Source organism: Pan troglodytes, chromosome 12 (assembly GCF_028858775.2).
Source record: "Pan troglodytes isolate AG18354 chromosome 12, NHGRI_mPanTro3-v2.0_pri, whole genome shotgun sequence".
NCBI lineage: Eukaryota > Metazoa > Chordata > Mammalia > Primates > Hominidae > Pan > Pan troglodytes.
The window spans coordinates 15900637-15913031 of NC_072410.2; the positions used below are offsets into that span (position 1 = coordinate 15900637).

At 41.5% G+C, this 12395-nt stretch overlaps 1 protein-coding gene across 16 annotated transcripts in view; it reads left to right on the plus strand.

The window, feature by feature from the left end:
- The window catches only part of LOC459477 (LIM and senescent cell antigen-like-containing domain protein 1), a 155165-nt gene that overhangs the window by 123654 nt on the left and 19116 nt on the right, over nucleotides 1–12395 (plus strand). For 14 of the 16 annotated variants that reach the window (XR_010149286.1, XM_024354511.3, XM_024354510.3 and 11 more), the window contains exon 2: nucleotides 3890–4049. Coding sequence is in view for 12 of the 16 variants with exons in the window: in XM_024354511.3 (XP_024210279.1) it covers nucleotides 3890–4049 (160 nt within the window). In the remaining 4 variants the exon portion in view is untranslated. Of the gene's footprint in view, nucleotides 1–3889; nucleotides 4050–6525; nucleotides 7099–12395 lie in introns of those variants that run through there. The other 2 variants (XM_054678728.2, XM_024354516.2) reach the window with 1 other exon arrangement.

Below are 12395 nucleotides of genomic sequence, written 5' to 3' on the forward strand. Positions count from 1 at the left end.
GATAAATATTTTTGTTTTGTGTAATAATCAACAATTTGAAGTAAGCTAACTGGGTTTCTTAATTGAATGAATAAATATATATATCGTAAAAGTAGCAACTCAATACACATATAGAACATACTGTTAACTCTAAAAAGCTAGGCTAATTTATATTATTAAATAGGTTTTAGCAAACACATTTTTTTAAGAAAATGCAGAGTAGCCATCAGACCAGCTCAAGATTATTGACCTCATTCAAAGTTGTGAGCTTAGAATTACTGCGTATCCCCAATTTGTCAAGTAAGAGTTAATGAGAATTTAACTGACCCGGTTCTCTACTTCCATAATCCGTGCTCTGTGGTACAGATGTCACTTATCTTCACAACTCACAGAGAGCTCTGTTTGACAGTAACTGGGGAATTGTAATAATACAGTAACCCACATTTTAACTGCTTGGTGAACTCTCAAGAAGATTTTTGGATTTATACATTGCTGCATTTTAGGACCAAACAATTTGTTTTGCATACTTGAATAATGGAAAGCAAGATATCAGTTGTGCTGTGTGAGGTTGATTTGTGGAAGTAGATCAGCTTCATCAGTCATGCCTGGCCTGACTTTTACATATAAATATCTATCTATAGATAGATAGATAGATAGATAGATACTCCCCCACTTACATATTTCTTGTCATCAACACTTTTTAGTGAAAATCTTTTTCTGAAAAATTAGCTAATTAATTATAACTAATCTGATGGTAGCTATAACTATCACTAATGACTTTTCTAAAGTAATTTCTGTCATCTGTAGTATTAAATATAAAATCAACATTAAAAAAAAAAAAAAACAGGCATTGTGCCAGAGGGTCAAAGGCAAAAGAGGAAAGGGAAGCCTGACTGGTTCAGGGGGCAGCAAGGTGATGGTTCTGTTTCCTTTTTCCCCCTGCTTGTGATGAAAAGGAATACTTCTTGCAAAATATATATTATATTACCTCTAAAACTAGCGGATTTTTCCTGTGTGTAGGAAGTAACTGTGTGCTTGTTTTTATGATGTATCTACCTATTTCCTAATTCTACTTGAGTATTTGAACTTAAGTAGAAACAATCTATATTATTATGAGTTTAAACTGGTCAGTGATAATCAAACATTTTAATCTAAGGGCCTCTTAACACTCTTAAAAACTATTAAGGTCCCCAAAGAACTTTCATTTATCAGTATTTACCATATGAGAAATTGAAACTGGGAACAATTTAAAATACTTATTAATTCATTTAAAAACAACACTAAGCTTATTATGTGTTAATAATAGTAAATGTTAATATTAATGTTTTCATGAAAAATAACTGTTTTCCAAAATGGAAGAGGCTTAGAGGAAAGGATGGCATTGTGTTACATTTTTGCGAATCTTGTTAATAAAAGTTTCTCAGATTTGTTTCTGCATTCAACCTATTACAGTCTATTGTTTTAGATGAAATGTATGAAGAAAACATGGCCTCCCACAGAGATGTAGTTGGAAAAGAGAGGACTTTTCTGCCTCCTGAAAGGGTCATGGTGACGCTGACATTTTGAAAACGACTGATTTAGGTGATAATGATCCAGGACATTCTAGAATATTCTTTTTGGGCTTTTTTAGAGTCCCATTAAGATTGCTGAGGTTTGGTGAATCTTTTGAGAGGGTTTAGAATTAACAACAGAGCCATATATTTGAGCAGCATCTTACGGTTTCCAAATAGTTTAAAATACTTTTTCCTCAGAACAATAATGAGAACAGCACTGAGAATGACCAGGCAGATGTGGAGCTTACCGTGCTCCTTCATCCAGGAATACCTGTGGACTTTGGTCAGAAAGAGGGAAGAAGCACAAACCCCTCCAGAGTTTTGTAAAACTGCCACAATCATCTGGCTTACGGCAAAGCTGGGCGATGATGAGAATTTTACAGATTTTTTCCCCAACCCACAGTAACTTTGAAATGACAAAATGGAAATTCATTTTAACATGAGGCTTAGGCCAGGTTTACTGAGCAGTGAAGCTGCTTCCCTTTCTCCCTTCCTTCCTTTTTTTTGTGACATTTTAATTCTGCATTCAAACCTGTTAAATAAAGTTGAGCTTTGACTGGTCTGAAGTGATGAACATGGTGTGTCTGCACGCAGTTATTTATGGAAGGCTACAAAACAGGATGACTGTTTTGTGAAACATTTTGGGGAGGAAGGCAGAGGGAAAGTTGTCTTCCAGAGGTGTGGAGGGGAGTGAAGCAAGTAAGTGGAACCACTTTTGCTAAGGAAACAGCAAAACTTGGAAACCAATAGGGGCAAGGCAGTTAGTTACTCTGTTTATAGAATGGAGACTGTCTACCTGTCTGTCTCACTAGTTGGTTGTGAAAATTCAGGAGAACATTGGTAATAACTTCATGAAGTACATTGATTAAATATCTGGAAGGTCAGAAGCTGTACCAGGGAACTAGACACACAGGTGTGGAGCTCATGCTGTGGGTAGGCCTGTGAAAATAAACTTGCCAAAAATTGAAGGACCGCTTGGCATGGGGGACCGTCTCCATTTCTAGGACTTTTAAGAAATAAATAGGTCTTCACGTGAAATCCTCATCTAATTGTATGCCTGTCAAAGCCATGTTGCTTTTCTTTTCCTTTTTCTTTTTTGAAATGGAGTTTTGTTCTCGTTGTCCAGGCTGGAGTGCAGTGGCGAGATCTTGGCTCACTGCAACCTCCGCCTCTGAGGTTTAAGTGATTCTCCTGCCTCAGCCTCCCAAGTAGCTGGGACTACAGGCATGTGCCACCACACCCGGCTAATTTTGAATTTTTACTAGAGACGAGGTTTTACCATGTTGGTCAGGCTGGTCTCGAACTCCTGACCTCAAGTAATCCACTGTCCTCGGCCTCTCAAAGTCCTGGGATTACAGGTGTGAGTCACCGCAGCCGTCTGCCATGTTGCTTTCCTTCTTCCAAACTGCACACTGGTTAGAGCCTGAGATTATTTATTGAATGCCTTCTGTGTTTTAAGGTGTAGTGAGGCTACTGATGGGGGAATTTCCCACGTCACCAGCCGCAGCAGTGGTTACTTGACAACCTGGTGTCACTTTCCTAACCTATGAAATGTGGTGGTATCCCTGTCATGTCCTTTCAAGTGTTTGAAATTCGTGGTGTAATCTGTTTTGATTGACAGTGTGATTTTATGAGCAGGGAACCTGGATTTCTAGTCCTGTGCCTTCCTTTAACTAATTAGCCTTGTGATGTTGGTCTGATCCTTCCATCTCTGTGAACCTGTTTTGCCATCTGTAAAATGATCTTTATTATGTAAAATTCTGTGATTTTAAGATACATTTTATAATACTGGTAATCAGGTTCGTCTTACCGATTAGGTAACAGGACTGGGGCATCTTGGCTGGTTTTAAGGCTACTTAAGCAGTTGTTTTCCACAGGATTTAATCAAAGGGATAACCCGTGTCTAGGTTATATGACATGGCATTTAGTTGACATGCATTTTAGATTCTGTTCTCAGAAGGGAAAGAAACTGGCCTTGAGATGTTGACTTTTGGATATTTTAATTAAGCTACTTATTAAGCTATAAACCCAATTCCTTGAGAGCAGCTTGTAACTTTCATCTCTGTCTCAGGTGCCTAACACGTAGTAGGCACGCACTCATAGTATATTCAGCAAGAGGAATGCCAAAAATGTTAGAATCAAAGTGGGACACCCTTACAGAGCCTCAGATGCTACGGTAAAGAGGCTGAAGAGTCCGAGTTCAGAGCATGTAAGGAACAAGCAAGAAATTGAGCTTTTTAGATAAAATAGGGTTTTTGTGATCAGATAGAATTTGCTGCTCGGTTCTTAGTGTTGTTTGATCTTCGATCTAAGAAGTGGCTGACGGTCTGCAACCTGCTGTTCTTTGCGTGTTACAGCAACATGGCCAACGCCCTGGCCAGCGCCACTTGCGAGCGCTGCAAGGGCGGCTTTGCGCCCGCTGAGAAGATCGTGAACAGTAATGGGGAGCTGTACCATGAGCAGTGTTTCGTGTGCGCTCAGTGCTTCCAGCAGTTCCCAGAAGGACTCTTCTATGAGGTGAGTTGCACTGGACAAAAGCAGGGAGGTGCCATTCCCCGCCCTCCTGCTTCCTGCCCTTCTTTCCTGAGGCCTCCTCCTTCATGTTCAGTTTCAGGATGAAAGACTGAATTGAAGTGCCAGATGCATGCCAGGTATTTGATAGCTGTGAGGTCAGAGGTGGCATCTCTATGGCCCATATGGGCAGTGGAGTGATTGGGACACCCTCACAGACCCCGCATTTATTTGTATTGCTCAGTTCATCGTCCTATTTCAGAACCCAGAGTCCCTTATGACAGAGCCTTTCAGACCTAAGCAGCTCAGCTCCACATACAAAATTCTTTCCGAGTCTTCAGCCACACTCAGGCCCCCTACACACCTCACCCACTCCTGTCTCTGTGTCTTTCCCCCTTCTCGGAGGACCACTGGACCTGCTCTAAAGGAGAGCGTGCAGTGTACGTCACCCCCTCCACAACTTCCCAGCCTCGAGCCAGGAGCGTCCATGCATTTATTTTCTAAGGGAAAAAAAAATAAGTATTTTAGGGAACTATACTGTCTACATTTAGCTCTCCTGGGTGTCTATGTTCTTTTCCAAATATTTGTTTTTCTTGATCCTCGGGTGTTAGCATATGGTCTGCACTTCCTTTGTAGTGTATTTGGTATTCTCAACATTACCGAAACCCCTTTCTCGTTGTTTTTTATTGTTTTGTTTTGTTTGAGACAAAGCCTCATTGTATAGCCCAGGCTAGAGTGTAGTGGCATAATTATAGCTCATTGCAGCCTTGAACTGCTAAGCTCAAGTGATCCTCCAGCCTCAGCCTCCTGAGTAGCTGGGGCTACAGGCATGTGCCACCATGCCCAACTAATTTTATTTTTCATAGAAACGGAGTCTCCCTATGTTGCCCAGGCTGGTCTCAAACTCCTGGGCTCAGGTGATCCTCGGCCTCCCAAAGTGCTAGGATTACAGGCATGAACCACCATGTCTGGCCTACTGAAACTCCTTTCTCACAGTAAACATGTATTTTGGGGGATAATCTAGAGATGCTGACCCCAGGCTATAAATGACGGTGAGAGTGAGGTGTATGTGTGTGTTAGATCAAATAGGTAATTTACTTTTACCACCTTACTTCTTACATATTTGTACATATATGCACATCTATATATGATAATATATGTATATAGAATTATTTTATAGCTGGAGATGGCTGCTCTTTGATTTCTTCTTTTGCCTAGCAGATTTTTATGTTTCCCTGTTATATAAACCATGCTTGAGCAAGGAAAGGTAGTTGACAAAGATCATTGGTAAGTCCATTGTATGCCACTCAGGCAGCATTTTCCCATAGAAACAAACATGAGAGTGGGGTTCCCAGGCTATCCCACAGAAAAGCTGTTTACCCCATCATGGGTACATGAAATACAGGGCTAGCAAGGATGTAATAATGTCAACTCGGAAACAGCTTTAAGGGTTTGGGTTAAGGAATGCTATTTTATTCACTAGCACACATTTTTTTAAGCTCCTATTGTGTCCCCAAAACACACATTCCCAACAACAAAAACCTTAGCAGTGGAAAGAGGTTTTTGTTTTCTCTTTTCTTCTAGTTCTTTTTTTTTTTTTTTTTAAGTTTATTTCTTTAGGTCTCCAAACATGCTCTATGTATCTTCTTACAGTTCTTCCTGTTCTTCCTGACTCCTTCCCTGGGCAGTGGGAATCTTTTGGGCAAGGATGATGGATTTAGGGATGGGCAAATGACAGTTGTGAAGATGGACAGGAGCAGGAGAGGCCAATGTACCACAGCAGAAGAGGGCAGGAGAGGAGCTCCAGAGGTGTGAATGGAGGCATCAGGCATAGAGACCCCCTACCGAGGCTATAGGTAGACTGTGATTAGCTGGTGAGGAGAAGGAATAGGAAATCCCTAGGTGCTGTGGCAGCAAGAAGAGAGGGCGTTTGCTGGTGGTAGTGGTGGTGAGCCATGACTCAATTCAGGTAAAGGGACCTGAGGACCTGCTTCTACCTCGGCACCGTGGAGGCCTGCCGGGACTATGGCAAGGAAGGAGGTGAGACTCCCAAGGCACATTGAAGGGAATTCTGGAAAGCTGGCTTGGAGAGAGCATGGTCTTCTCACTATATGAATCCCTTCTGTATCCCTCCCTTCTTTTTTTGTTCTCCTGTAGTCCAGAGAGGTTGAAATGTCTGATAACATAGCAGGTTTGCGACATGAAAGAGATGAGAGCCTAGCTGGTCTCCTAGTATCCAATACAATATTCTTTCCCTTACATATTCTTTTTAAATATAAGATATTTTTATTGAAATGGGTGATTATGACAAAGGCCTTAGGAGAGCTCGGTCCAGGGGAGCAATAGAGAAGAACTCAGAGAAAAAGACAGGCTTTGTTTCCCCAACATTTTCCTTATATCCCTGGCTTGCTGTTTCCCCTGTGAGCACCCTGGAGCCCCAGCCCTCCGTCACCTTCTTTCTCCCATTTTGCCTGTGACTTAGGAACGAACATGATGGTTAAGCTACCTTCATTAAGCAGCATGACCGCTTCCTGAGCTCCTGCTGCCGCATTTAGGCCCCGTCAGCTGTGAGGCCACTGGTGCTGAGTCAGAGGGAGAAGCTCAGAACAGCCTTGAGCAGCGAAGAGTAAAGTGTGACTCATCTCATCCTGCCCACCCTCACACTGGACTATAAATACCCTCCCTGGGTCTGTGTGCTGTTATTCCAAAAGATGCGATGAATACCCAGAACTAGGCTATTCATGGGCTGTTGCCCAGTTCAAGCTCTGTTGGGTCCTGAGGAAGATTACTATTTTGGCTACATTGTTTATCATTAAAACCAGCCCAGGGATGTGTAAACCTGCATCTGGAGAATAAGACATTTCTTTTTGGTTAAATGATATTAGAGAAAAAAACTATCCAAGACTGCTAACAAATAATCTTCACTTTCAATTATATCCAGCAATAAGTTGTTTTCCAGAAAAGAAAGCTTGGAAACTTACCCAGTTTGCCTTCCATTTGGGACATGACTGATGTGCTTCAGTCTTTGTATAATAAATGCATCTTCGCCACTCTATATCTTTGTTATTGCTTTTGTCTCATTATCACAACAACTTCCTTCCCTGATTTCCACAGCCTCTATTTTTTCTTTTCTCTAGAAGACTAGTTAGGAAGACTTAGAGGTGGGGTCTGTGCACTCGCTTCCCCTTGAAAATGTGATTTACTTTTATGGTAGAACTTTCTGGTACTTTGAATTAAATAGGACATTCTTCCCGTTGGCCACAGAGGCAAGTATAGAATGAGATCCTTGTTTCCTAACCACTTACCAGAACATATATCTGAAGAAATGAGCACCAGTATTTCTGTCTCAACTACAGTTTCTCTTTTTTTTTCTTTCTTTTCTTTTTCTTAAGACAGGGTCTTACCGTGTTACCCAGGCTGGAGTGCAGTGGCACAATCATGGCTCACTGCAGCCTTGACTTCCTGGGCTCAAGCAATCCTCCCACCTCAGCCTCCCTAGTAGCTAGGACTACAGGCACACACCACCACAGCCAGATAATTAAAAAATTTTTTTTTGCAGAAACAGGGTCTTGCCCTGTTGCCCAGGCTGGTCTCGAACTCCTGAGCTCAAGTGATTAGATGCCATTTCCCCAGGGAAATACCCTTTCAACCCAGAGGCCCTAACGCTAACTATAGTGGTTCCTAAATCTTTGTGACATCCAGCATTATCTCCAGTAAAAGAAGTGTTTTAATTTTTCCCATAAGAAAATACTTTTGGGAGTGAAGCAGAGCCAACAGTTACAAGAGTGATTTAAGTCCAGGAAGTACTGCAGAGTGGGATGGACTGAACCAAGGACTAGGGACCTGGTGTGCAGCTGATTAACCCTGACTTAGTACATGCTCAGGGCTGGGTTCTTTGTTGGTGCTTCACATTTCTCTCTCCTTAGTTTGGATTTCACAAATGTGTCCCTTTTTTCCCATCACAAAATGCATTAACAGTAAAGACCCATTTTTTTAATTTTTAATTTTAATTTTTATTTTTTTTGAGACAGAGTTTCACTCTTGTTGCCCAGGATGGAGTGCAAATGTGCGATCTTGGCTCACTGCAACCTCCGCCTCACGGCCTCAAGTGCTTCTCCTGCCTCAGGCTCCCAAGTAGCTGGGATTACAGGCAGGCGCCACCATGCCCAGCTAATTTTGTATTTTTAGTAGAGACGGGGTTTCTCCATGTTGGTCAGGCTGGTCTCAAACTCCCGACCTCAGGTGATCCGCTCGCCTCATCCTCCTAAAGTGCTGGGATTACAGGAGTGAGCCACTACGCCTGGCCAGGAAAGACCCGTTTATGATGAGTAGTCTTGTAGCAAGATGTTTTACAAAGAGGTTTCTTCACTCATTTACTCTGATTATTCAGGAAGGCAGAAACTGAAATGGAAGACACTTCCAACCAGCACATCTGTTTATCTGTGGATCCACTCACTTCAAGGCAGTTTATAACAAACCAGTATAAAGTACCAAATGAAGATTTGCAACTTTGCACTTGACTGGAAATGAGACTTCCAGCTGGTTTCCCGTTCTGAGCTTACTTGAAAGCAGCTCAGAATAACTGTTTCTTCCCCTAAAGGGAATATTTACAGAACTCCAAAACTTAAAACAGTTAGAGCCATTCTTGGAGCTCATCTTCCCCCACACAAAGCAACCCATTTCCACAAGCGGTGGGACCCCAGGGTTCTTAAGGCATTTTGTTTATAAACAATTTGGACCATTAATAATTCTAACAGGCTTATTGTATTCGTTGTTTAAATCAGTTTGGGGATGTAATGTGTAGTTACCTAGAAAGGCTATATTTATAGAAATTTAATTCCTCCCAATTTATGATTCTTGATTTTTAAAAAATTTTATATCGTAGAGTTTTACTTTGGATCAACTTCTGGCCTTTCTCTCAGGCTCAAAAGTTGAGCTATACTATGTTTGATCATTTCTACACACTGTAGAAAAGAGGCAGCTCATTATAGCAGAAGTTCTCCACCTGGAATTAACAGTAGCTGTGACACTGGAGAAGCATAGCCCAGAGTGCAAGAGATTTGCAGGATGAATGGTGGCAAGGAAATCTATTTCTAAGTCCTCCTATTCTGGTTTTGAAGGACTCAATTTCTGGATCCTTTTCTCTTTGCCTGAAAACATATTTATATTCACAGTAGTACTTCTCTCACATTGCAAAAGAAAGAGATCCCAAATCTTACTATCATTAATTGCTCCAGGATACCCATCAAAAAGGATTAGTTAGGGAGTGCTGAAATCCATAAGGCTTAGTCTTTTCCTGCCTTATGTATTTTCTCGTTAAGGAGAAGCTTGGCTTTAGGAACTGTGTTGGATATTCTGTATTCAGGTACAGATATGCACGCCCCTTAACCACAGGGAAATGTCTGAGAAAGGTGTCATTAGGCAAGTTCATTGTTGTGCAAACATCAGAGAATGTATTTAACAAACCTAAATGTCATAGCCTACAACACATCTAGTCTATATGGTATGGCCTGTCCCTCCTAGGCTACAAACCTGTACAGCATGTTACTATGCAGAATACTGCAGGCAGTTGTAACACAATGGTGAGTATTGTGTATCTAAAAGTATCCAAACAGAAAAAGTACAGTAAATATACCATATACCATGGTAGTATATATGGTCCATTGTTGACAGAAATGTTATCCAGCAGATGACTGCATATGCTGAATTTAGAGACATAGGCAGTAGTTATAACAGCTTTCCTTTTTAATTTATTTTTATTTTTTATTTATTTATTTTTTTTGAGACAGAGTTTCGCTCTGTCGCCCAGGCTGGAGTGCAATGGCATGATCTCGGCTCACTGCAACCTCCGCCTCCTGGATTCAAGCGATTTCTCCTGCCTCAGCCTCCTCAGTAGCTAGGAATCCAGGCGCATGCCACCACGTCTGGCTAATTTTTGTATTTTTAGTAGAGACAGGTTTCACCATGTTGGTCAGGCTGGTATCGAACTCCTGATCTCATTATCTGCCCACCTCGGCCTTCCAAAGTGCTGAGATTACAGGCATGAGCCACTGCGCCCAGCCAACAGCTTTCCTTTTAGGACTTAGCCTTTTTCATCCCCTGACTAATTTCAGAAGAATTTATCCATTTTAAGGGAAAGCTCTGGGAGAGCAAAGCAAAGAGCATTGGTAAGAAATTGTGAATGAGGTGGATAGAAAACACAAACCATTTTCCCTCTGCTTGCACACCACAACAATCAACACAAGTTCTTCTGTGACCAAACGTGTGGGAATTTTTCACCACACGCCAAGCAAGCAATCAGTTCTGCAGTGGACACCAGCTGGGCATTCTTCAATTCAATTCCCACACTATCTATCTGGAGACCACAGATTGAGGGGCAGCCCCAGGACTGTCTTCTCCTTCTGATGCCAATTGAAAGCCCCAGATTGCTTCACCTGTCCTTCTGGCTGACATGCTCTGTAAATTGGGAATCCCACAGCCTCCTCTTCTGGTTCTATTAATTTGCTAGAGCAACTCACAGAGCTCAGGGAAACACTTTTACTGGTTTATTATTAGTATTATGTTTATTTGTTTGTTTTGAGACAAAGTCAAGCTCTGTCACCTAAACTGGAGTGCAGTGCAACAATCACAGTTCACTGCAGTCTCCATCTCGTGGACTCAGGCAGTCTTCCTGCCTCAGCCTCCCCAGTAGCTGGGACTATAGGCACATGCTACCATGCCTGGCTCTACCAGTTTATTATAAACAATATTACCAGCCAGGCACGGTAGAGCACACCTGTAATCCTAGCACTTTGAGAGACTCAGGTGGGAGGATTGCTTGAAGCCAGGAGTTCAAGAGCAGCCTGGACAATATAGTGAGATCCTGTCTCTACAAAAAATAACAAAATTAGCCAGGCATGATGGCACACACAGTCCCAGCTACTTGGGAGGCTGAGGTGGGAAGATCATTTGAGCCTAGGAGTTGGAGGCTACAGTGAGCTATAATCATGCCACTGCACTCCAGCCTGAAAAAACAGGGCAAGACCGTTTCTGAAAAAAAAATAATAATAATAATAAAATAATTTTTTTAAAAGGATATTACAAAGGATACAGCTGAAGAGATACGTAGGGTGAGGTATATAGGGGAAGGTGGTCAGAGCTTCCACACCTTCTCTGGCTGCACCACCCTCTGGGAAACTACACTGTGTTCAGCTATCCAGAAGCTGTCTGCACCCTGTCCTTTTAAATTTTTACGGAGGCTTCATTATGTAGGCATGATGAATTAAACACTTGGCCACTGGTGACCAACTTAACCTTCAGCTCCTCTCTGCCTTTCCTGAAGGCTGGAGGGTGGGGCTGAAAACCCCAACCATCCGATTCTGCCTTGGTCTTTCTGGTAACCAGTCCCATCCTAAATCTACCTAGGGGCTGCCAGTCAGGAGGCACCTCATTAACATATACAAAGACATCACTTTTAAGATTCCAAGGATTTTAGGAGCTGTATGCCAAGAAACTGGGAGGAAGACCAAATATGTATTTCACAATGTCACAGTGAGGGTATGCCCATGAGCTAGAACAAACAGACCAAAGCAGTATCGCTTTTTGACTCTTGGGAGGCCCTAAGAGGTTAAGCAACTTGCCCAAGGCCACACAATGAGTCTTTCAGCCAGATTTTGAACGCAGGCAGTCTGGATCCATGGTCAGTGTTCTTGACTCCTACCTGTCTTGTTAAAAGATGTTTCCAAATTATAGTTAATCCTAATTTTATTTTATCATATACAGTGATTATATTTTCAACCTTTTTAATATATATATATATATACTGCTGGGCTACTTTTTTGTGTTTTTATGCAATATACATCTTTCTCTTTCATTTAATACAGAATAAAAGTTGATCATTTCTAACTAAATTAATGGAGTTATTTATGAGTTTTTTACACAGTCGTCTTATGATATCCACAGAGGATTGGTTCCAAGACACCCCCTGCACCCCACTCCCACCTCACCCTCAGAGCTTACCAAAATCTTCGAATGCTCAAGTCCCTGATATAAAATGGTATACTTACTTGCATATAACCTATGCACATCCTCCTGTATACTTTTCATTATCTCTAGATTACTTAAACAATAGCTAATAAAATGTAAATGCTATGTACATAGTTGTTATACTGTGTTTTTAAATTTGTATTATTTTTATTTTTCTATTGGTATTTTTTGTTGTTTGGGGTTTTTTCTTCCACATATTTTTTTATCCTTGGTTGATCGAATCCAAGGATGCAGACCCAGCAGATACAGAAGGCTGTTTTGTGGTCATTTTGTTTTTTTTTGTTTCTAATTGACGTAATAATTACACACATGGGGCACAGTGTGATG